Raw genomic sequence first — 26,093 nt, 5'->3', positions numbered from 1 at the left:
ACCAACTGGGCTGGCCAATCAACCCAAGAAGGGACTGCTGGGGACCAGTCAAACATCTTTCCAACTCTCCAGCTCCATAGAAGCCCTGCTCTCTGCATGCCCTGAATTTCTCCTGCCTGCCGCCGCGATGCTCTTTTCCGGATCTCTCCTGCCTGCTCGTCCTGCATTGCCGCCCTGGTTTTCTCCTGCCTGCCGCCCCAGTTTTCTCCTGCCCTTCCCCAAATCTCTCCTGCCCTTCCCTGCCCTGCAAGCCCGTGGTTTTAACCCGTGGGTTTAAAGCGGGTTAAAACCACAGGCTCGCTGGGCTAAAAACTAATAAAAAGGTTAAAGTCAAGGCTCAGATGGGCATGTGCAGACCATCAACAGATGGTCTGCGCATGTGTGGGGATCGCACAACAGCGATCCATGCTGGCAGATGGGGGCATTCCTCCAATCGCCCCATCTGCATATTCAACTTTAAAGAATCCATCGGACCTGCCCGGATCTGGCTTGGGTCGGTCCCGATTGGGCAGGTTTGTGAATCTAGCCCCAAGAGATCTGTACCTAAATTAGGCACAAGGATTTGCATTGCATTTCAGTTGGTGTAAATGGCCGCACCTAAAGCTAGGTGTGATTCTCGGCGCCCAGTGCTATAATTTTTGAGTGCCATTTATAGAATAGCACTGAGCGGTGGGTGATGGTTGTTTAGGTGCCATTTATAGAATTCTAGTCCCCTTAGTGCTATATTTTCAGCACTAGCTTTTAAGATCTCTTAGCTGGCTAGATTTATTAGCCACAGCGTAGCCAGCAATAAGATGTGACTTTGCCCTTCTCTAGGGCAGGGCTAAGAGGGGTTATATTAGCTTACATGTAGCCAACTATCTTGACTACAGAACAATGTTTTGGATGTTTACCCCTTTGCTTTAAAAGTAACTAGTTCTAAAACAACTCAACATTTTTTGGAGGAGGCAGTTGTAATATTGGGCTAACTTGAAAACAAGGTTTCAGTGGTATTCTTCTTGACTTAAAGCTTACAATAAATTTAAAAAATAAGCATCCAGTGGGCATTCTATATACAGTACAGCAAATTACCAGAGGTGGGCTAAATTGTATTTAGATGCTGTTTATGATATAATGTAGCAGTTTAAGGATTTTTATTAGCACATGCCTTTTAAATATAGTCTCTCTTTTTATGGAAAACACCTTGTAAAATATTTTGTACCAAAGGGTGAATAAAAGTTACATTTTTCAAGGGTGGGTGGGGGAGATAAATGGTTACACATTTAGCAACTACCAAGAAAAAAAATCCATTATGTTGCTTTGTTAACTTCAAGTGTCTTTTGCAAGTAACTAATTACTTATAACAACTTATATTACAACACTATTAGTAACATTTTTATGTTAATACAATCTTGAAGACAAGAAAACTGCATTGTACTTTGGACTATTATTTTTGTGTATAAAACAGATTGCTTAAGTTGATATTAGTTATTAAGATGTTTTGTCTCTAAAATGTTAAGACAATAAATTTATTTGTCTATTTTTATGACGTGCCTGTGTCTGAAAATGAGTTATGTCTTTCTCTGGGGCAGGGCTAAGAGGGGCACCAAAATCAACACTCTTGCTATTTGAGTACCCATTATAGAATAGCATTGAGCGCCATTCACTGAATCTAGCCCTCTCTATTTTTTTTCCTGCTTTTGTTTAACTAAACACATGGATATGCCAGATTGCAAATCGTGATCTGGCGCTGCAATTTGCCTGGTGTTCATTTGCCTGTGTGGGACAGCTATCAGCAAAGTTAATTGCTGCAAAGCCCTACTTTTCTCAGCTGTTTTATGAAGTTCATAAGTTTAAAAATCATATGGATTTTGGAAACAGAAGCTGTGAACTGTAAGATATGAATTTCTTCTAGGTCTCAACCAGGTCTCTGGGAGCTCACAAGCTAGTCTGGATAAATAGGAACGCAAATTTCTTATTCATAGGTCCAAGGACCAACTTAATGTAGCAAATATCTCATGTTTTTTAAGCTTAAGACCTGTTATGTCCACTGTGGGACAAGTATTAAAAAGAGTGTTCAAAAGAAAAAGAAACCCTAAGATCATGTGCTAGCACACTTCTTGGAGATATGAAAAGGAGTGATCTGCCTTAAAGGCATACTACCATAAATGTAAACTGGTACTGTTGAGGTTGTCAGGTGATGAGCCAGCAGGAGACTTTAAGAACCTTTTAGATGCTATAGCTGATATTTCTGTACTAAAAATTATTTCTGTTGGGTCAAGTAAATGTGATAATATATGAATTTGCAGCAGTTAAAGTGGTTTGAAACTCATTTTAATGGTGGGCTGCAGTGATTTAAAAAAAGTACTTTAAGCAAGGTGACCAGTGTGGAGGATAGGGAGTGTAACAAATGTATAATGTAGTGAAACAGGATGATAACTGCATTTATTTTCATATTTTTCTTTTTAAAAAAATTGACATTTCTTGCGCATCTGGTTAATGGATTTGGTTCATGTCTATTTCTGGGGGGATGTGAATAGAAGCACGGAAAATAGATTTGGGAGAGAGGAAGGACAAGGAAAGAAGCAGCAGAGGGCTAGAAGATGGAGGCACAAAGGAAGGATTGGATAGGGGAATTGGTAACAAATGAGAGAAGGGTTAGGGGTTTCTGGATCAGAGAAGACAATTTCAGAACAGACGATCCCCCCTCATGGTCCTGATCCTCTCAAATTTCACTTCTATCCCACTGCATCTCTTCTGATTTCTTTACTCTGTTCTTACATCCTCTTTCCATATCCACATAGCAATACCTTTGATCCCTTACTCTTAACACAGACCCCATATCCACACAGCAACACCTTTGATCCCTTATTCTTAACACAGATTCAAAAAAGGGCATTCTATTACATTTACACGGGAGTCCATACTTTAGATGATCATTCTGTGGTTGCGAACCACTTGCAGAAGGGTGTCAATCACATCTTTCAGATCCTCCTCCTTCAGTGGAGTATAGCTCTCTTCAGTTTTTTCTTATGCAAGTGAACCAAGAGGAGGTGTTCTGATCTGCTCTGTTAGTTTGTTTCTTTTAATTATTTTGGGGTCATTTCATTTCATTTTCAGGAAGCTTTGGTGCCAGAGGACCCCCTATATTTCCTGGCATCTCCCAATGAAAAGATAAAAGACAACACGATTCACGTGAATGGCCGTGATTACGAAATTGACCAAACTATAAAAATACTAGAAGTCACCCTTGACAAACACATAACCCTGGAAAAGCATATAGATTTAATGTTCAAAAATAGTAAATCAGTCCTATGGAAGCTCTGCACCATTAAAAAATACTTTGATGATTCATCCTTTCAACTACTTGTACAATCATCCATCTTGAGTACGCTGGATTACTGCAACATTATATATCTGGGAGCTTATAAGAAGACACTTAACAAGCTGAGATTAATTCAGAACACTGCGGTCCGGTTCATCTTTGGTTTAAAAAAATGGGAACATATCACCCCATACTTCCAGATACTCCACTGGTTGCCGGTGGAATCCAGAATACTCTTCAAGTTTGCCTGCATCAGCTACAAAGCTTTCTTTGGAATGCTACCAACTTACCTCGCCTCTCAATTCATCCTCAACAGCTCTAATAAGAGCTCTCGCAGAATAAATCTCTTCAATTACCCATCCCTGAAATCATGTCTTTACAAGAAGTTCCTAGACAGAATGTTATCATTCCAGGCAGCCAAACTGAACACATGGCTCGTAAAACCCATTCTTGAGGCCACTTCTTATGCCGACTTCAGAAAATCACTGAAGACCCATCTCTTTAACAAATTCTAATTCCCAATTCTTGCCCAATCCCCCTCAGCTATCCTCATCCCAATCCCCAATTCTCTTGATTTTAGATTAACTCATCCTTCTTCTCATTTGTAAAGGTATTCCACCCAAATTGTTTTCCCCTGCACCCCAATCTCTGACTAGATACTTCCTTTTGATTCAAACCATCTTGGTTCTCTTCCATTTGCAATTTGTATCCCAGAAAGTACTTTTTCTGTTCCCCTTACATCTCATACACTCATTGTATGTATCTTGTTGTAAACATCTCTTAATTCTTGTTGTAAATATCTCTTACTCTCATTGTATGTAACTTGTTGTAAACTGCTTTGAAATTATGGTATATAAGAAATAAAATTATTATTATTTGGGGTTACTCTGCCTAAGAGAGAATGCAGACTCCACGGGAGTAGACTGCAGCTTGCAGGACAACCCTCAAGTGTACCTGATGAGCCATCCTGCTTTGTATTACTTCCAGGCTTGGGGTCAATTCCCCTGAGAGCCTGCTCCCCTTCTGATTTATTAGAGGCTTGAGTACAGGCTCAACCCCCAAGCCAATGTGAATCCCTTTGTGTTTCAGGGAGCAAGCTGCATTTTATTCTCTCCCCCTCTCTCCCATCATGCCACAAGGATTTGTGGGGGTTGAGCCTTCAGTCAGTTCCTGTCAAACTGGCAACCCAAAGATTTCCAGGTCTGAACTATTCTGCAAGGATCAAGGCAGATAATTCTCTCCACTTCAGTCAGGCTGAAGCAAAACTTAACACAGGCAGGCACCAGCAGTAGCATTACTGTGAGTACAACCTATTATTCCCTATGGGGAAAATCAGGGGGGTATGAAAGAATTGAATTTAAGGGTTTCTGGGACCAGAGAGTCTCCCATTGTCAAAAATCTCTTTCTGGAGTGCCCCCATGGGCCATTTTGGTGTGATTTTTCTGGCAGTGTCTATCTTGGATTTTAAACAGTCTTTTTTTCTAAAGACTCCTCAGGCTGTTCTACCCCTGCATTATGCCAGTTTTGTGCTGGATGGTCAGCTGAAGAGAGACCATGTACTGCGTGCCAAGGCATAAGTGAAGATGGGGCGGAAGCCTTGGGCTTAGCCTCCTCCAAGGGCTAGGAAACGCAAGTAGGTTGTGTGATAGGGAGAAAATCCTTTCCAAAGTCCCCAAATAATAAAGGTATGAAACACAAATGCAAGGACACTGCAGAGCCCAAGAGAAGCCAGTCTGAGGTCCTGCAGGGGTCTTTGGGGCCTCCTATTCAAGGATTTACTCCAGAATTTGTGGATCTACATAAGAACATAAGAATTGCCGCTGTTGGGTCAGACCAGTGGTCCATCTTGCCCAGCAGTCTGCTCACGCAGCGGCCCGTGGTCAAAGAGCAGCACCCTAACTGAGACTAGCCCTACCTGCGTATGTTCTGGTTCAGCAGGAACTTGTTTAACTTTGTCTTGAATCCCTGGAGGGTGTTTTCCCCTACAACAGACTCCGGAAGAGCGTTCCAGTTTTCTACCACTCTCTGAGTGAAGAAGAACTTTCTTACATTCGTACGAAATCTATCCCCTTTCAATTTTAGAGAGTGCCCTCTCGTTCTCCCTACTTTGGAGAGGGTGACCAACCTGTTCTTATCTACTAAGTCTATTCCCTTCAGTACCTTGAATGTTTTGATCATGTCCCCTCTCAATCTCCTCTGTTTAAGGGAGAAAAGGCCCAGTTTCTCTAATCTTTCACTGTACGGCAACTCCTCTACTGTGGAAAGCTTATTTGACAGGCCTGGGATGCACTGCACTGCCTGGGAGCATCCTGGTATCAGAACGGGGAGAGATGCCATGGAGGAAGCTAGCTTCCAATCTGTGTGACCAAGCGGAGCAGGACTGTGAGGATTGGAGATCGGGTTCCATACTTTTATTGTCACAGGGCTCAGTTTTCTTCCTAGAGGATTTCACTTCCCTGTCAATGACCAGGAGTCAAGAGGCGAACACTGCTTTCGACCAGGGAGATGCTTCATCGGTGTAGTGACTGTTCAAGTCGGCTACCGTTCCACATGTCGTCATGGATGCATTCATGGAGTTGAAGTTGGAGCCTCAGCAGCCTTCCACCTCACAGTACACAGTCATGAGCGGCACAAATGCTCAGACCACTTTTTTCCCCCTTGCATCTGGACATCACCTTGCTGGTCACTGAGCAATGGGGGATTCCAGAAGGCTCCCTGAAGGTGTCAAATCTATGGCTCTGAAATTTTGGCAGTTGTTTAGTCACGCAAAGATGGATTCCACTGTGGCTCAAGTAACTAAACGTACCTCACTCCCTAGTGAAAAAGAAGTAATGTTAAAGGATGCACAAGATCATAAGGTGGACGTAGGTCTTGTAACATAGTAGATGATGGCAGGTAAAGACCTAAATGGTCCATCCAGTTTGCCCAAACTGATTCGATCTAAAAATTTGTTGTTTTTTTTCTTAGCTATTTTCTGGGCAAGAATCCAAAGCTCTTCCCGGTACTGTCCTTAGGTTTCAACTACTGAAGTCTCCGTCAAAGCTCACTTCAGCCCATCTACACCATCCCAGCCATTGAAGTCCTCAACAGCCCATCTTCCATCAAACGGCCATATACAGACACAGACCATGCAAGTCTGCCCAGTACTGGCCTTAGTTCTTTAATATTTACTATTATTTTCTGATTCTAGATCCTCTGTGTTCATCCCATGCTTTTTTTTTTTTTTTTTAACTCTGTCACCGTCTTCATCTCTACCACCTCTCTCGGGAGCGCATTCCAGTCAGCCACCACCCTCTCCAAGAAGAATTTCCTTACATTGTTCGTGAGTCTGCCACCTCTCTACCTCAAATTATGTCCTCTGATTTTACCATTTTCTTTTCTCTGGAAAAGATTTTGTTCAACTTTAATACCTTTCAAGTATTTGAACATCTGAATCATATCTCCCCTGTCCCTCCTTTCCTCTAAGGTATACATATTCATGGCTTCCAGTCTCTTCTCATAGGTCTCTTGGCGCAAAACCCTTATCATTTCATCGCCCTCCTCTGGACCGCTTCAAGTATTTTTGTGTCCTCCACCAGATACGGTCTCCAAAACTGAACACAATACTCCAAGTGGGGCCTCACCAACAATCTGTACAGGAGCATCAACACCTTCATTCTTCTACTAGCTACGCCTCTCTTTATACAGCCCAGTATCCTTCTGGCAGCAGCCACCGCCTTGTCGCATTGTTTTTTCGCCTTTAGATCGTCGGACACTATCACCCCAAGGTACCTCTCCCCATCTGTGCATATCTGCTTCTCACCTCCCAGCATATACAGCTCCTTCCGATTATTAATCTCCAAATGCATTACTCTGCATTTCTTTCATTGAATTTTAGTTGCCAGATATTAGACCATTCCTCTAACTTTTGTAGATCCTTTTTCATGTTTTCCACTCCCTTTTTGGTGTCTACTTTGTTACAAATTTTGGTATCATCAGCAAAAAGGCAAACCTTTCCTTCTAACCCTTCAGCAATGTCACTCACAAACATAGTAAACAGGATTGGCCCCAGCACTGAACCTTTAGGGACTCCACTAATCTTTCCTTCCTCCACTAATCTTTCCTTCCTCCAAGCGACTTCCATTAACCACCACCCTCTGGCATCTGTCCGTCAACCAGTTTCTAATCCAGTTCACCACTTTGGGTCCTAACTTCAGCCCTTCAAGTTTGTTTAAGAGCTTCCTATGAGGAACCATGTCAAAGGCTTTGCTGAAATCTAAATAAATTATGACTAGCATATGTCCTCGATCCAGTTATCTGGTCACCCAATCAAAAAATTCAAATTCGTTTGACACAATTTATCTTTAGTAAAGCCATGTTGCCTCAGATCCTGTAACCCATTAGATTCTAGGAAGTTCACTATCCTTTCTTTCAGCAACACTTCCATTATTTTTCAAACAACCGAAGTGAGGCTTCCCGGCCTTTAGTTTCTACTTTTGTGAATAGGGACCACATCCACTCTTCTCCAATCCCCAGGAACCACTCCCGTCTCCAGAGATTTGTTGAACAAGTCTTTAATAGGACCTGCCAGAACCTCTTGAGTTCCCTCAGTATCCTGGGATGGATCCCATCCGGTCCCATCGCTTAGTCTACCTTCAGTTTTTCAAGTTGTTCATAAACACTTTCCTCCATGAATGGTGCAGAATCTATTCCATTTTCCCATATAACTTTGCCAGACAACCTCGATCCTTCTCCCGGATTTTCTTCCGTTAAACACAGAGCAGAAGTATTTATTTAGCACATTTGCTTTTTCCTCATCACTCTCCACATATCGGTTCCTAGCATCTTTTAGTTTAGCAATTCCATTTTTCATCTTCCTCCTTTCACCGGTATATCTGAAAAGATTTTTGTCTCCCTTTTTTACGCTTTAGCCATTTACTCTTCCGCCTGCACTTTCGTCAGAAGTATCTCCCTCTCTTGGCTTCTTTCAGTTTCCTTTCTGCACTCCTCTTCTTGGTTTGTTTGTTTTTTATATTTCAGGAACTCTTTTGCCTTTATTTTCTCCGCCATTAGTTTGGAGAACCATGTCGGTTTCCTTTTTCTCTTGTTATTTATTTTCCTCACATAAAGTTCTGTAGCCATAATCAAATGGATTATAATGAAAAGTCAGTAAAGTCCTTCTAATTAAATCTCATATAGTACCTTCAACAGGAGACAAGGGAGGAGCAGGAATCAGACTTCAAAAAATTGACTATATGTAAAAGATTTAAAAATATATAACGTACAGATTTGTATATCACAATACATTTACAAGGAAATTTTTTAAAATACAATGCTCCTAACTAATAATCCAGGTTTTAGCAAAATAAATTGTTTTCTCTTTTTTTGCGTCTCTTGAGACATCAGGAAAAACATTTCTTTTTAAATAAAATAACTTCTTATCAAAATGATGAAAGAACATTCTCAACAATCACTATCAGATTAAAGCAAAAGTTATCACCATTGTAGCTGGTGTTACATTTCCTTGATCTAAATGCTCCAATATATTAGAAACAGCCAGAGTATCCATTTCAACTAAAGCTTCCACTTGTGGCTGTTCCTCTTGGGGATTTTTAAGCTAGGAGATAATAAGCTTTCACAATGGGGGTCATGTAGGTATTTAAACGCCTCTATCATATTTCCCCCTTCTCCCCCCCCCCACACCTTTGCTCCATAATATACATATTGAGATCTTTAAGTCTGCCCACTAATGAATACATTCATGGAATGAAACCCTATTAATAGCTCCCAACTCAAGTGTAAATGGTTTCAATCTTTGGTAAAAGGTGTGATAAAGATTTTTTTATTTAAATGTTTAAAAGAGAGGTAAAAAGAATCTCAGAAACCTGTTCGGAACTGTATTGAACAAGCAATAGATCTGAGTCTGATTGGGTCCAGATCTCTATCATAGATTCTTAAAAAAAAAAAAAAAAGCCTCTCTTCTAATTTTGTATGTAAACTAACCCAGTGTTTTTCAACCTTTTTACACCTATGGACTGGCAGAAATAAAAGAATTATTCTGTGGACTGGCATCAGTCTGTGGACTGGCGGTTGAAGACCACTGGGCTAAGTCGTGGGCCAGACCCCCCCCCCCATATCTCTACCCAATCTCCATCCCAGACCCCGCCTCCATAATAGTACTAATTGCACCTTGCACCTCCCATGCCTCATCTGGAAGCCTTCCCTCTGATGTTGCAACGTCAGAGAGAAGGCTTCCGGTTCAGGCGCAGGATGCCCGTAGGAGCCACTGCCCGTGGCTTTGTGCACTGAATCAGTTAGGAAGAGGGAGCTGGCGTGAACATAACGCCGCATCGATCATACTGTGGACCGGTGGTTGAAGAACACTGTTTTGGGCCTGATGCACGTGCTGGCCCTGTGGTCCGGCAGACAATTTCTGTGGATCGGTACTGGTCCATGGACCGGTGGTTGAAGACCACTGAACTAACCTACACAATAATATTGTCAATTCTACTTATATCAATAGCTCACATAGCGCCATGACTTCTGTGTATCATCATGACTATCATTGCTGTGTAACTTGTGTACAATAATGTCAATTCAAGTATGGGAATGATAAGCCCATATCTTGAAAATATGATAGCCACAACAATATCAAGAGAACCAAAAACTTACAGAATATAGAACTCTTATTCGAAGATCGAAATGCGCTATGGCGTCTATTTGTATTGGTAGTGGTATAGAGTGGGGATTCGGTTCCTCTGAGGCGGCGGCGGTGGCGTGACAGGAGCAGTGGAGGTGTTCATGTATATTCATTGGGGAAATCCTAAAAACCCGACTCGAAAAAATTGCACCTAAATGCAACTTGCTATGAACTACTTCTGGAAAGGAGTGAGTTAACTCAGAAAAACAAAAGTTATAGCTGAGATGTTTTATATTCACTTATCATTACACTATCACCTACGGTAATCATTAAACTTTTATCACGGCCGTCCCCCATTCAAGATCTACGTATGCTTGCCTCAAAATATCGAAGGTGAGGCTGACATTGCCTTGGGTCACAGGTCACCCCCAACCTGTCACGCGACCGCATCCATGCGACCCTTTCTGTCGCACGAGAAACGCGTCACCATCGCATCGCCCGCCGTGACGCGAGAGCCACAGAGTTCGCCAGCCAATTGGAGCCAGCTGTGCGCGCTCGGGATGCCGACTCACGTGGCACGGTGACGTCAGAGAAGGACAAATTCGCTTGCGCTGGAGGACGTTCGGTCTTTGCGAGCCGGCCAGGGGAAGCGGCGGCCATCTTAGAACGAGTGAGTGCTGAGGGACTGCGGGGATGAGAGGGATGCCGGCGTGACTTGCACGTCGGTGAAAGTGCGGGGGGAAGGCAAGCGCGGTTGGCGAGGAAGGCACTTGCCCGTTCGGGTGCATTAGCGGTGGAAGGCGGTGCCGCAGCGTAGCCGCTGGGTGGGGGCGTTGGCCTAGTGCGAGAGGGCTAAGGGCACCTTGTAAACGAGCCTTGCTTTTGTTGTTAACCGTTGTTTTTCCTGCAGTACCAGCCCGACATGTATTCGTCCGTCGCCTCTCTGGCCCGGGGGAATCCGTTTAGCGCCCCGCATTTCCAGGTGACTCAGGATGGCCTGACCGCCCGCCAGACGAGCGTTTCGCGGCCGCCGCAGAACGGGGCCGCCCGGTGCTTTGCAGCCGCCGCGGCGAAAAATGAAGGTAAGAGAAAGGGCTAAGGTATTTGGAGACAGCGTGGAGTGGAGCAAAATCCTAAGCTCGGCCTTTTTCCTGCTTCCTTCTTTCTTAACTAGTAAGCTAGGATCTAACTCTTAATTTAATAACCACGTCTAGATTTGCTCTAGTGAGTTGTAGGCGGAGTCTAGCTTATTTCAAATTCTGTACTTGCTCTTATTTTGGTTGTATCTTGAGTTGCAATATTTTTAAGCCAAACAATTTATCAAAGATGCTTTTAGGGCAGAAATCTATGCGCGATTTTAGCTTGTGCCCGCAGATAGTGTTTCTGTTAGATCTGTTTAATTATACAGGGGATGGAGAGCTGGACTTCCTTTTGCCTACTTTCAGAGTCTACTAAGCGTTGGAGGTAGGAAAGGACTTGTTTAATAAGCAATACTTCATGGTGCTGTGGCACTACTAAATAGCTAGCTCAGGTAGTTGCCAGATGTTTAATGGAAGCTTGAGTGGGTCACTTAAAATGGGTGAGCCCTTGCTGCATGTTAAGAGATTTGTTTTTAACCCATTTGTTTCTTTCCTTGCCTCCTAATTCTTTTCTTTGGGTGTTACCTATTTTATTTTTTCATTCAACTTTCTATGCCATTCTCCCAGGGGAGCTCAGAATGATTTAACTTGAATTAATTCAGATATTCAAACGTTTTCTGTCTGTCCTGGTGGGTTCACAATCTATCTAATACACCTGGGGTATTGGGGGACCAAGTGACCTGTCCAAGGCCGCCAGTACCTCCATGAAGTTCACAGTGGTTAAATTAATTATGAAGGTACAAATTATTAAATAGTATTACAATATTTAGGAGTTGATGATAACTTCTTGAAATAGGTCTTTTAAAAAAATCTTATTTGAAAATCTTAAAATTAAATTGCTGGCTTATTATTGATCGGTAAAGTTTTCCAATGTTTTGCTGCTTCATAAGCATAAGAACATGTGGAGTTAAAAGATCTATTGTATCATATTCTTAATGACTGGATACTGAAAAGTTTCATTATTTCTCAGATTCAAAGATGGATTGTTAGAAAAATTAGAGTTGAGGCATATAATCTGAAGTTTCCCTCGCAATTCTTGGAATTTTGGTATCTTTTCTATTTTAATAATTTACTCAGGTACTTTAGCTAGATTGTGAGCCTTCGTGACAGATAGGGAAGTTAAGTTCCTGTATCTTATTGTAAACCGCTTAGATCTGTAATATGCTTAAGCGGTATATCAAATGTTAATAAAACATAAACGTATATTAAATAGTATACAATAGAATTTATAAAGTATTCTCCCTTCTATAGGTAGCCAGTGCAGTTCACATAGGTAAGGTATAATCTTATCACTTTTCTTTAATCTGAAGATTGATATAATGGCTGTATACTGTAGAGTTTGCCTGAGAATTATAGTTTTAAAAAACTCCAGTCTAAGACAGTGACATTGCAATAGTCCAATTGAGACAAGTTAGATTGTAAGCTCTTCTGAACATGGACTGTCTAAAAATGTCAACGTACAGTGCTGCATATGCCTTTCAGCGCTATATAAAGTGATAAGTAGTAGTAATAGGCACAAGTGATAATTATCTAAATACTTTCTAATAATCCTTCTGAGTTTCTAGAAAAGACTAAAAGACTTTATTAGCAGGTTGACCTGAGCTAATAGTGAACAATTGTGATCAAAATGAACTCCTAATATTCTTATTGCATTAAAAATCAATCTTATTTATGGTGAAAAAATTTTTAGTATCGCAATTCGTAAAACTTTAGTATCGCAATTATTTTATCCTTATTTAATTTAAGTTGATAAATCAACATCCAATTTATTCTCTAACAACTTCATGCAGTAATTCAGTTTTAATTTAATATGATCTAATGAACATTAAAAAGGAATGCTTATATGAATGACAAATTTAACTTTTTCCAGAGTAAAACTTAAAGAATGCAAAAAGATATTAAACAGGATAGGTGAAAGAGGAGAACCTTGGGGGGACGCTGTAAGGAAGAGACCAATCTTTGGATATCATTTTGGACATTTTTACTATACAAGTTCTGTTTAAGAAGTTTTTAAGCTATTACAAGGAGCAGCGCATGTCAGAACCTATAACCTCAGGGTGCCGAGGCTGCAGTGTCAACTCCTGCGCAATACTCTCAGACATAGTATAGTAGGAGAGTAATCTATTAGCATTCAGAGGGAAGGTGAACTTATAATTATAGTTTGTGTCATTGTTATTGGATCTAACTCATCCAGTTGTGAACACAATTTGATTATAGTGAGAGTTTACTAGTATTGATCAGCTGAAACCAGAATTACTAGCTGGTAACTGCCTAGGTATATTGTTAGGAAACAATTTAGTCTTTGCTGATTGAGTGTGTTAATGAAAAAAATAGCTGATTGGGAAGAAACTTCTAATTTTACTTGTGGCATTTTTACATTAATGCTATATGCTTTTCTATAGCTCTGCAAGAGTTAAATTTTGATAGCTTTTATTTAATCTTTGCTGCCTTAAGAATAGGTGATATCAAAATTGGTGAACTATAATTTAACAAGTAATATGGTGTTCATCTGTTGGCATTTTCTATTGATGTATTGCTTAAATACCAAACAGTAATCTATGAAGATGCATAGTATAATAATGCAGGGGGTTCTGTGTACTTTTTTTTGGTCCTGGGGTGGCTGCCCTTTGCACACGGGTTTAGTATAGAAGATAACATGCAAAGAAATGTATAAACGTTGTACAGTTCAGTTAAATCCAATAATAACCCAGATGTTAAGTCTTCTGGTCTTGTGTACGCTTAACTTATAGTTTGTTTAATACTGGGATTTAGCCCATGGTGTGACTAGTGTTAGTGAGGTTTTGTGCCAGTTTCTACATGCATCTTTTTTTTTTCTTGTTTTACTGCCACCAGAAGGCTAGAGAAGAAGAAAGGGTAGACGACAAAGCCCAAGGCAGTGAGATAGAAGAGAGGAGGACCGGTCAGTGCTGGTCCAAGCTGCAATCAGGAGGTCCTGCAGTCAGTGCATCCCAGTATCCAGGAGCTGAAGTTGGGTTATTATATTTTTTAAATATTGGGGATTAGAACACATCCATCATGTTCTTATCTCCATCTAATAGATTGATTATTGTGTGAAAAATTACCATTTAGTAAGCGCAGATATGAATCTATCTAATATATATATAACCCAATATTGTGGTTATCGGTTGGCATGTTCCTCCTATTTGTGTACATAAATCAAGATCGTACACCAATGTTGGTATACTCTTAACACACAGCTTGTACCATCAACATCAGATGCCTAGACTCCTTGTTTTTGTCCTAGTTCACATGCTGAAATATTTTTACAACCGAAATCAAAACTTAGTTTATGTTTAGGAATTGGTAGCTTTTGGTGCGAGATGTTCAGAACATATTACTATTCATAAGATGCACGTTAAATTTAGTTTAGGCCTTTTTCATTGGTAGTTCAGAATGAATTACTTTCAGGTATACACTCCCCCCTCCGTTTTGCTGGTTTGGCACTCATGACTTCTATTATTTGCAGTTTTTATCCCCCTACAGGACCTCACTACAACTTACTTTTTAAAGTCTCCACAACTTAGGGCTGAGAATTTGGGCCCAAAAATGGAGGTCTCGGTTTATATTTGGGTCTGTGCCCACCTCACCTGGACCTATTGCAAGCCTTCCCAGGGCCTGCCGTAAACCCTGGTGGGCTAGGACAGGAGGGATCCCTTCTGCCTCCTGTCTCAGCTGACTCTTGACACATCCCATCTCCCTCCCGCCTCCCAGACTTTTTTTAAAAACCTACCTTTAAAGCACTGGTAGTCCAGAGGTGAACTGGGGCAGGAGCGATCTTCTATACTCCTACCCCTTACAGAACTGCTATCTGAATGGCTACTGCGAGTTTCCGCAGTCTTGCATCTGCCATTCAGATAGTGGTTCTGCATGGGGTAGGAGTATAGAAGATCGCTCCTGCCATGATTCACTGCTGGACCTTAAGTGTTTTAAAGGTAGGTTTTTTGTTTTGGTTTTTTTTAAGTCAGGGATGTGGGATGTATCAGTTGTCCAAGACAGGAGGTGGGAGGAATCCCTCCTGGCCTGGCCCACTGCTGGACCACCATTGCTTATAGCAGGCAGAGGCATGCAAGGCATCAGGGGAGTGGGGACAGGATGCAGAGCCTGCTGGGAGGGAGGGGGGCTGAGAGTAAAGTTGGGGAGGGAGGAGGACTGTTTGCAAAGCCTGGCAGGGAGAGAGGGGATTTGATGCAGGGAGAGGGGGGGCTGGGTGCAGAGGGAGGAAGAGGGGCTGGATGCATAGCTTGGCAGGGCACTTGAATATAAACCCCTAGTTTATATTCGACTCAACCTTTTTTTTTTCCATCCTTTTTTTCCATGGGGGGAGGGGAGAGGTCACCTCAACTTTTATTTGAGTATATACGGTAAGTTTGTTAAAAGAACAATAAAAATGTTTTAAATGGTTTTTTTGTTAAACAGAGGAATATAGCTGCAAATATGGATCGGGCAGATTCTTTGCTCTTTGTGGCCTTGGAGGAATCATTAGCTGTGGTACAACACACACTGCTGTGGTCCCTCTAGATCTGGTCAAATGCAGGATTCAGGTTTGTGGTTGCATGTACAAAAAGGAAATGGTGTTATGTAACCATGCTTGTAGTTATTCATGTGACTCTTAACTGGTTTTACTAACTAACCAAGCTGGAGATATTACAGTGGTTGGACATTGGGATCATTTTTAAATTATATTTGTTCCGAACCCTCAAGGGTTGCAAATGGGTCAGATTATTTCTTAATAAGTATGCACCTCTATCATGCATATTCATTAAACTTATCATGAAAATCTGACCCTTTGTGGCCTTCAAACTGGGAGTGACTACCACTGCCTTATGTTCTTCCAGCAGTGCATGTGGTTTGCCTAAAAGCATGGTGTGTCTCTTCTTTACTACAGAGTACAGCTGTGAATATGGTTCACTCAAGTTTTATGCGCTATGTGGCTTTGGTGGGATCCTAAGTTGTGGTATAACGCACACTGCAGTTGTTCCTCTGGATTTAGTGAAATGTCGTATTCAGGTTTGTATTCTGTATTGACATGTGAAACATTTGTGAAATGGTTTTCTGCTAGGCATGTTTAAAATAGCATGGTTTCAAATCTGATGGATCATATTGAAAAAATATTGTAGTTTTGGTATTTCTCAACAGTAAATGAATGAAAAAAAAACTTAAAGCTTTGAATCAATATTTCAGGTAGGTGGCCAGAGAAAAGCTGCTCAGATTCTCTGGCATCCATGGTCTCGTATCGATTTTGTAGTACTTCAGGATATAGGCCTGTGGCAATGTTCATCTGTATGTTTTAATTTGTCACTGCTGAAAATCTTGCTGCAGGATGTACCAAGTTTTTGTTGTGTTTTTTTTTTTATTTGATGTAACATCTCATTTTTTTAGTCTTTTCGAGGGTTAATAGTAAAATTTAACTGACTTCATGAATTCAGTGTTAGACCCTTGGTATAAGGCCGCCTGAACTAGAGACTGAATTTTGATCCTTGAACTCCCTAGAGTGTAAAATTTGTAGGGTATAATACACTGCATTGTAAAATTTGAGCCATTGGGTGCCCATGAAACTTTATATTCTGAGAAATTGAGATCCTGTGGCACTTGAGCAGTTATGCCTACTTAAGTAAAAGCTCTGACTACCTACTGTCTTCACTGTTTTGAAGCGCTGAAAGGAAGCATTTACCTGTAGGCAGAGCCCTCAGTTTCTTGTAGGATTTTTTTTATCAAGTTGGCAGGCTGGCAGGTTTTTTGAAATTCTCTGGCAATGGTGTGGCACATTTTCACAAATCTGCTTCCTCAGCAACAGCAGCAGATGAATCCAGAGACTAGTGGGATAGTACACATCTACCAGCAGGTGGAGATAGAGAACTGATTAACAGGTTGGCACCCTCCCTGTATCCTCAGTATTCTCTATCTCCCAGCAGGTGATGGTCGCTGTTCCATGAGCTCCTGGTTTCTGGCTGGATTTTTGTGTATTCTGCTGTTGAGAATTTTTCTCCACACTTTCCTGTAAGGCAGAACCTCCAGCCTACCATAATTCCATGCACACAACTCTGGTCCCTTTTCGCCTGCAATTCTAGAAGGCATTCTGTAGTAAGACTTGGATTTTATAAATGGTGCCCTACCGGCACCTAACTTGAATTTGAAAATGACATTTAAAAAAGGAAAAAAAGACATTTAAAAGAAAAATGTAGCCATCTACCAATGCCTTAAAAATGGTGCTGGAATCATACCTCCTTAAGCACGATTCACATGGCAGGTAGGCACTGAAAATGAAGCCTTGAAAACCCTGGCCTACCTTTCCCGAAGGCGTGCTTCTATAATCAACACTGTTGCCTGATTAACATGCAATCGGTGACTGTTTTTTAAGGTGGCTGCTGTCAACTGTGTGTTATATAAAACCCAGGCCTAAGTTACTTGTATGGCCAGAAATAAAGAGGGATGATGTAGTCTAAAGTGCCATTCTTCATTGTGGCTTTTTCTTTACTGTCTTTGCTGTAGGAAGGATAGGTAGGGGGGTCAAGAGAAGCAGGAGTGAGGGATGCAGTGGAGCTGAATGAGATTGGAGATCAGAGAATGTGAGAGGACTGAAGAATGTATGGCGCATAAGAAGGGAATCAGTGTATGGCAGGGTGCAAGATTGTCCTGCCTAAATTAGATCCCTTCTCTACTCTTTCCTCTCCCTGTTCTCTTTTCTACTTCTAATTTCCTCTTCTCCTGTCTACCCTCTTGCCTGTGATCCCTTCACTTCCCCAGCATCATTAAGAACTCTTCCCTGCCCTCCCCCAACCCAATAAAAGTAACCGGGCACATTAAATGTCAAAGTTGATATGCAAATTTGTGAAGATGTGCTGTAACGTTTAAGAGAACTTTGAAAAAACTGCTAATCTGCCAGCATTTGCTGCAGAAACTAATAACTTAAAAAGAAACTAGGAAAAACTGGTAGTGAGAAATATTTTTGATTTAAAAAAAAAAAAATACATGGTGCTAATGGTAACTATGAAACACCAAATATTTCAAAGTTGTGAATTTTGTGGTAACAGCTTGCTTTAATTATCCCTTACATTTTATTCCCTACAAATAAATATTTGGGTTGTTACAGATGCTTCTATATTCATGAAGGATTTTCTCATATTTCACACCCATATTCTTCCCCTAAAGGTTTGGGTGTTTTTCCCCCATTTCATACATATGACGTTTTAATCTAGAGTAGTGTTCTTCAACCTTTTGACATCTATGGACCGGCGGAAATAAAATAATTATTTTGTGGACCGGCACTGGTCCGCGGACCAGCGGTTGAAGAACACTGGGCTAAGTCATGGGCCAGACCCTGCCCATCTCTGCCCCAGACCCCGCCCCCATAATAGTACTAATTGTAACACCATTTTTTCCATTCATTTTTCATATATACACACACACAAAATATAATCTTATTAACACATTATGGTTAACCACAAATTAAATTACACAAAGCAAACTGTAAGCTCTCAACATTCATTCCTACCAGAACACAGATAATCCCTATGCAAATACGGGACCAAAAACTAAAAGTACTAATATATACAAACAAACCCTAAGATGCAAGACTCTGCATGCAGTACAACCCCCAGAGAAAAAGAAACAAATGCTTTTCTTTCTGAACAGTGCAAAATACAGACAGCAGATGTAAATTCTCAAAATTGACACAATTAAATCACTACATTTAAAAGTAAAATCATTCTCCCTACCTTTGTCTCCCTCACTCCATGCTGTACTTTATCTTCTGGCCTGCTCCCGCCTAGCCGTTTTATGTTGCCTCCAGTGTTATCTTCGGCTGGTTCCCTCTTCCTCACTGACAAAGTGCACAAAGCTGCGGGCAACGTTTCCTTGCACGTGTCCCACACCTCATCTGGAAGCCTTCCCTCTGACATTGCGACATCAGAGAGAAGGCTTCCAGTTCAGGCGCAGGACGCCTGTTGGAGCACTGCAACACTGAGGAAGAAGGAGCCGGCCCGAAGATTACGCCGCATCGATCTCACTGCAGACCGACAGTTGAAGAATACTATGTAGAGCACAGTTTGGTGTTTATTTTAAAGAAAACCTCTTAACAAATGGTCTTAGTTGTTAAGTATTCAAAAGAGGTTTGAGTTTTGAGCCCAGTTCAAATGCAGCCCTTTTGAAGACTGATGGAAAATAGATTTAATATAAAAGCAGCAGTATTGGCTGATATTTCTTAATTCAGTTTGCAGTGTAAAAGAAATCAAAGGAAGTTGACTTTCTGATCAGGCAAACTAGAACCATCTTAAAGATGATACATTGAGAAATCAACATGCTCCTTAGATCCACCTTTGTGGATGCCAGATTTGTGCTGAGTTTGGCTAGATTTTCATTTGAAGTGTCTAGTCATTCCAGGCAAGTGGTATTCAGCAACTTTTTTGGTTGTTCAGTCGAAGGTGCTTGAGTCATTGGCATGTAAGAGAAATATACCTGCACGTTAGCCTTTCATGTTCTGATGTTAATACTGTTAATGTTACAGTGTTTCTCATCATTAGGACTTGGCTGGTATGCAGACATTCACATAAACATCAAATGTTTCTATTCTATGTCAAAGAAAAACACTGATTACCAGTTCTTTGCTAGGTATTGTTAACTTAAGGTGTCCTTTTACTAAGCTGTGGTAAAGTGTTCCCTTAGCATGCCTGTGTGCCACTTTTATAACCTTTGTTAAATGCTATACACTACTAATTGCTCATGTAGTTGGTAAGGGCTCGCACAACAGTTCAGCACAGAAATGCTCATTCGCTCACTTACTCCTCTCAATCGTGTCCCCTTAAAGTTAGCACTTAGATTTGATAGTTATTGCAGGATGCCTGAGCCTGTCTGCGTTAGGCATGTTTTGGCACCTAGCACAGCTTAGTAAAAGGGTCACTAAGTTGAGTAAGTTTCTTGTTTATAAATCATACAAAAGTTGTTTTGGGGTTGTTTTTTTTTTTGTATGATTTACTGTTTTGAAAAATGCGTAAAATATTCAATATGGCTCAATTAGCATTATATGAACAGAACCAAAGAATGTTGAGTTGCTTCATCACATGCTACTTGGTTCAGCAACTAAACTTTTGTGTTGAACTTTTATTATCCCAGGACAAGCAGGCAGGTATTCTGCCTGGATGCGGACGCCCGGATGAGGACGCCTCACAAGCAGACTTGCTTGAAGAAACTCAAAGTTTCGAGTTGCCCGCACCACACATGCGTGAGTGCCTTCCCGCCCAGCGTAGGGTGCGTCTCCTCAGTTTTCTGTGGAGCCGAGAAGTCCGTCTTTGACTCTCTGCGTTAACTTTGTTACTTGTGCCTTCTCTGAACCGCGGTTTAACTTGTTTCCTCACGAATCGCTGTTCTTCTTTTATTTTATTTTCAGTTTTTAAAAAAAATTTTTTTTCCTCTTCCGTCCTTTTTCCGGGACAGGCCGCTCGGCCGCAGCCCGAGGGCTTCAATCTTGCGGCGGCTATTTTCACTTCTATGTCCCGGCCTGTCACAGGCTTCAAGAAGTGTAGCAAGTATCAGCGCGCGATCTCTCTTACAGACCCACACTGTCGCTTCCTCAAGTGCCTTGGGCCAAAACATCATCCTAGGTCATGCCACAAGCTTTCAATCGTCGTATTTTGGTGGACGAGCTCTTCAAGATGGAATCGTCTACTGATCCCTCGACTTCAAAGGCGATCTCAGCCTCGACTCCTACCAAGATTCCTCCTGCTTCTACTGCTTCCATCTCGAGCCTCATCAGACCTACATCGTTTGCAGTGGCTCTTTCTTCGACGACATCTGCTGTATCTTCCCCTGTTTCCTCAGGTCAGATAGCTCAGCAGTCGGTTCCAGCGGTAATGATTAAAGTGCCTAAGACTTTCAAGTCGAAGCACACTCACACTACCTCGAAGGAACCTCCAGCCAAGACAGGTGGTCCGGTTTCAGATGTGGATCCATCCTTGCCGGCTTCTTTCCAGACCGTGTTGGAGAAGCAATTAATTCAGTTCCTTACTAATATGGGACCGAAGCTTCTTCCTCTCATCCAGCCTGGGCACTCGGCAGTCTCCCGCGAGGTCGAGCCGCTTCCACTGCCTCAGGCTGACCTTACACACTCTTTGCAGGGATCAGAGTCTCTGAGTGTCTGGTCTGGCGTTGGTGCACGTACAGCAAGGAGCAGATTCTTTGCAAGTGCCTCGGAAGGAATCCTCGCACTCTCAAAGACTCTGCTCCTTGTATAGAGTGTATCGAGGTTCCTCCACTAAGCCTCTGGTGCTTCAATCTACAGCCTCCAGTCCCATACATTCATTGATATCATCGGCTGCTTCCATCTCCGAGGCGAAGTCTCCTCTATCTTCGAGATCTGCCTCCAGGCACAGTTCTCATCGATGATAGAGGCCTTCTTCGAGGCATCCTTCCAAGCATAGTTCTTCTAAAGAAAGACCTTCTTCCACTAAGCCTCGATCTCCTCCAACCTCGACTAGACCACCGACTCCTTGTTCGAGGTCTCCAATGCCGGACCTCGAGGATGTCCTGGTTTCGATTGCCTCGTCCAAGTCACCATATTCCTTTGATGCCTTTTTTCCTGCCGAAGCTTAATCTTCGACCCAGGCTGCCTCGACGTCCTCGAGTCCTTCTCGAGGCAAAGCATTAGCAGATCAGCTATCTTTCTCGTATTTTCTTTGTCAAATGGCTGTGGACTTGGATCTTCAATTAGATACTGGCTCCAAATACTCTAAGGAGTATCTAGAAGTCATGCATCTTCCTCAACCTCCGGCAGAGTCTCTTAAGCTTCCACTTCATAAGCTTTTGAATCAGACTTTTGGTCGATGCATGGAAACACCTTTTTCCATACCAGCAGTTCCAGGAAAATTGGACTCTAGGTATAAAACTGTGCATCACATAGGGTTTGACAACTCAGTTATCTCATCAATCCCTGCTTGTCGAGTCCTCCTTGAAGAGGTCCCATCCTTCAAAGGTTTATGCCACCGTTCCTCCTGGAAGGGAAGGGAAAACTATGGACATATTCGGACATCGCATTTATCAAAATGCCATGATGTTCTCTAAAGTCCTCAATTATAATTTTCAATTCATTACTTATTTTGTATTCCTTATTTCTCTATTGCCAAAGTTTTTGACTTATCTGGATACTCAAAAGCATTTTGAATTTCAAGAAGTCCTGGCTTCTTTATCCCAACTCAGATTACATCTCCTGCAGTCATCTTACGATGCCTTCGAGTTGTCTGCCCGGGCAGCTGCTATGCGTCGTCTTGCTTGGCTTCGTACCATTGACATGGACCCTAATCTTCAAGACTGCTTGGCTAATATCCCTTGTGACGGCAATGACCTCTTCGATGAATCCATCGAGGCAGCCACAAAGAAATTGTCTGACCATGAGAAATCCTTTGCTTCTATTGTCAGACCTAAGCCAAAGCTAGCTCCTGCAAAACCTGCACACCCTGCTCCTAACTATCAGCGACGTTTTACTCCGAGAACGGCTCCTTATAATCGCCCTCCTCTAAAGAAACAGCAGCCTCAGAAACAACAGCAACCTCAACCTTCTGCTGCACCTAAGGCTACTCGGCCTTTTTGACTGTTTACAACAGAGCATAACCTCCACCGTTCTGACTCTGTCTCATTTTCCCCCTATAGGAGGTCCTCTCCATCATTTTTACCACCGATGGACGATAATTACAACCGACCTCTGGGTACTGACCATCATCAGGGAAGGATACTCTCTTCATTTCTCTCAGATTCCACCAGAGCTTCCTCCAAGAGAGTATCCTTCCAATCCATCCCAGACCGCCCTTCTTCTTCAGGAAGCTCAAGCTCTGCTTCGTCTCCATGCCATCGAACCAGTTCCCTTGGATGGCAGCTTGTATCTCATTCTGCAATGCCTAGGCTGGATTACCCCTTCACAGTAAAGTCACAGCCCATAAGGTTAGAGCTATGGCAGCTTCAGTAGCTTTCCTCAGATCTACACCTATTGAGGAAATTTGTAGAGCTGCTACTTGGTCCTTGGTTCATACCTTCACTTCTCACTATTGTCTGGATACTTTCTTTGGCCAAACAGTATTACAAAATTTATTCTCCTAAATTGCCAACACTCCCACCATTCCATTCTGGTTAGCTTGGAGGTCACCCATATGTGAGAATACCTGCCTGTTTGTCCTGGGATAAAGCACAGTTACTTACCATAATAGGTGTTATCCAGGGACAGCAGACAGCTATTCTCGCAACCCACCCACCTCCCCTGGTTGGCTTCTCTGCTAGCTATCTGAACTGAGGAGACGTGCCCTACGCTGGGCAGGAAGGCACTCGCGCATGCGCGGTGCGGGCGACTTGAAACTCGAGTTTCTTCAAGCAAGTCTACTTGTGAGGCGTCCGCATCCGAGCTCCGTCAATGACTTCACCCATATGTGAGAATAGCTGCCTGCTGTCCCTGGATAACACCTGTTATGGTAAGTAACTATGCTTTTTGGTGATAGCAAAAACTTGTAGTAGTAGTATTCCAAGTCGGAAAATGCCCATGGTACCTGAACATATCACGTCGCCACCCCCCCCCCTAAAAAACAAAACAAACACCCTAGAACCCCCCAAGGAAGGTATGTGTGCAAGCAGGAGATCAAAAAATCAAATGTCCATTGTAGTGAAGATGTTGTTCCAGGATGAGTGCACTGACAGGCATCATAGGCATCCCACATCTTATCAAAAAGTCACTTTTCCTCCAAATGGAAGTCAGCTTGGTTATTTGTTGTATATAGTTCATTTTGGCCAACAGTGCTACAAAGGCTGGCATCTCTGACCGTTTCCAGTGAGATGCCAGAAAGAGGCAGCCCGCAGTGAGCATAAATGTACCTATTTCCTATGCCTAATGGGCACTATAAAGGGACTGACATTCAATAAACAACCTTCCATAGATTTAGATATACTGCATCACTCTGTCCCAGAAACTGAGCCTTTGGGGCAGTGCCACCAAATGTGTTCAAAGGTACCCACCTCCCTACATTCTCTTCAACACATATCGGATCCTTGACGTATATAGTGCTACCAGTAATACAGCTTATAGCCATTTTCAACCAAATTGCTAACAATGGAAACATTAAGCAATGATTGGAAGAACTAAAAATAGTTTTATTGTGCAACTTGCATGAGTGTTGCAGCTCTATTGCTGAATCTACTCCACAGTTGTGGCGTAGTCTAAGGATATATATTGGCTGTTACCAAACCCCAAATGAGTTCTCTAATGAATAAGCCTCGAACACTTATGATGTCAGTGTTTGAGGCTTGTGCAGATGTGGACGGAGCTTGCAGAAATGGGGCAGGGATGGGAAAATGAATTCCTGCGGGGACGGGGAAACATTGTCCCATGTCATTCTCTAGCAGTTAACACAATTAGAAAGGAAGGCATGTTTGAATGTGAGATGTACTCTGATTAAAAAAGTTAAGTCAAGACTTTTTGATCAAGGGCTACTTTTAATTTATATGGTAGATATTAACTGAGCAGTATTAATTTTGATTAGCCTAACCATTTAATGGCCCCCTTCTCTAAAATGAAAGTTTATTCTTGAAAAATTTGAGAACCAAGTTAGGCATCTTAAGTACAGCCACAATACATTAACAGCATTGCATTGCTGTTTTCTTTTTTTTTTTACTCTTTATTCCTTTTTATTTCTCTCAACAAGTGTACAATATTATTACAATTAATTCACATAACTCACTTGACATTCTTACACAATATTATTATACATGTTTTAATTCCCCCCCCACCTCCCATCCCTTCCCATATCAATAAAATAATCTATCCAAACATATACATACTTAGACATCCCTCTTCCATAATACAATTAATCATACTTTAACCTATCCCTCCCTCCACCCTTTCTTCCTCAAACTCTTTTTTCATTTTATTTTATACATTAATGCACAACAAATATATCTCATCATATTACATATATCCCCTAATATTTCATAACATATTTCCAATAATTTTACCCCCTTTCCTTTTCTATTCATACATATATACCATGTTTCTTATGTCCATTAATCAGTTGAAATATACTGCTATTTAATTGGATTATCCTATCCCCCCACCCCCCATTTCTACAAATTATCCCCTAAGGAAAAAGAATAAACCTTAATCATTATAATATTCAATTAATGGCCTCCACACCTCATGAAACTGCATTGGTGTTTTCTATAAACAGAGGTAAGCTAACACATTGAAGATGTAGGAGCCCTTTAAGAATAGTATAGGTTTTAGTTGACAGTTGTCTAAATTTGAAGAAAAATCAACAAAAAGTAAACTAACTTTTTTTTTTTTTTTAAAGAAATTAATAAATTTATAAACAAATTTTTTTTTCTTTGACAGCATTGAGGAGCATACTTGGTTTAATACACTAAACAGTGCGCTTCTTGAGAGTTTACTGAGCATATGGCTCAAGTTTCAAGTTTATTAGAAATTTGATAAAACGCTAATCATAAATTCTAAGCGTTTTACAATAAATTTAAAAAGGGGTCCAGTTAAACAATGACAACATTGCTTACATGAAACAATAGGATAGCGGGAAGAAATACATTTTGAAAGAGAGAACAGTTAAGGATAATAACATAGGGAAATAAATTTTCTGAGTGTTTTTTCCATGAATTTAAATAATTTAAATAGCTAAATGATATACTTTTTCTTGGTTATTATAAATGAAGGGACCCCTCAACCTGCAGAGAGGGATTTAATATTATACAGTTCTATATCATTTAGACCAGTGTTCTTTTAATCTTTTGACACCTATGGACCGGTGGAAATAAAATTATTTTGTGGACTGGCAGTTGAACACTAGGCTAAGTCATGCCCATAACAGTACTAATTGTAACACCATTTTTTCCATTCATTTTTCATATATATATACATATATATATATATATATATATATATATATATATATATATATATATATATATATATATATATATATATATATATATATATATATATATATATATATATATACACACACACACACACACA

The 26,093-nt window shown here is 41.3% G+C and overlaps 1 protein-coding gene and 1 non-coding gene across 3 annotated transcripts in view; both read left to right on the top strand.

Moving 5' to 3' along the window:
* Positions 1 to 10,434: 10,434 nt before the first annotated feature.
* Positions 10,435 to 26,093, top strand: part of SLC25A3 (solute carrier family 25 member 3) — a 35,557-nt gene continuing 19,898 nt past the window's right edge. Inside the window, exons 1-3 of one of the 2 annotated variants that reach the window (XM_033953365.1) lie at positions 10,435 to 10,593; positions 10,834 to 11,005; positions 15,969 to 16,090. In XM_033953365.1, coding sequence (XP_033809256.1) covers positions 10,846 to 11,005; positions 15,969 to 16,090 — 282 coding nt within the window. In that variant the 5' untranslated portion in view covers positions 10,435 to 10,593; positions 10,834 to 10,845. Of the gene's footprint in view, positions 10,594 to 10,833; positions 11,006 to 15,499; positions 15,625 to 15,968; positions 16,091 to 26,093 lie in introns of both variants that reach the window. The other variant, XM_033953364.1, reaches the window with a different exon arrangement.
* LOC117364390 lies at positions 19,377 to 19,625 on the top strand. Its single transcript, XR_004540237.1, has one exon. It is a non-coding gene; the product is annotated as a small nucleolar RNA SNORA53 (small nucleolar RNA).

The sequence above is a fragment of the Geotrypetes seraphini genome, chromosome 7, assembly GCF_902459505.1.
Source record: "Geotrypetes seraphini chromosome 7, aGeoSer1.1, whole genome shotgun sequence".
Lineage (NCBI taxonomy): Eukaryota > Metazoa > Chordata > Amphibia > Gymnophiona > Dermophiidae > Geotrypetes > Geotrypetes seraphini.
This window is presented reverse-complemented; position numbering and strand designations above follow the sequence as displayed.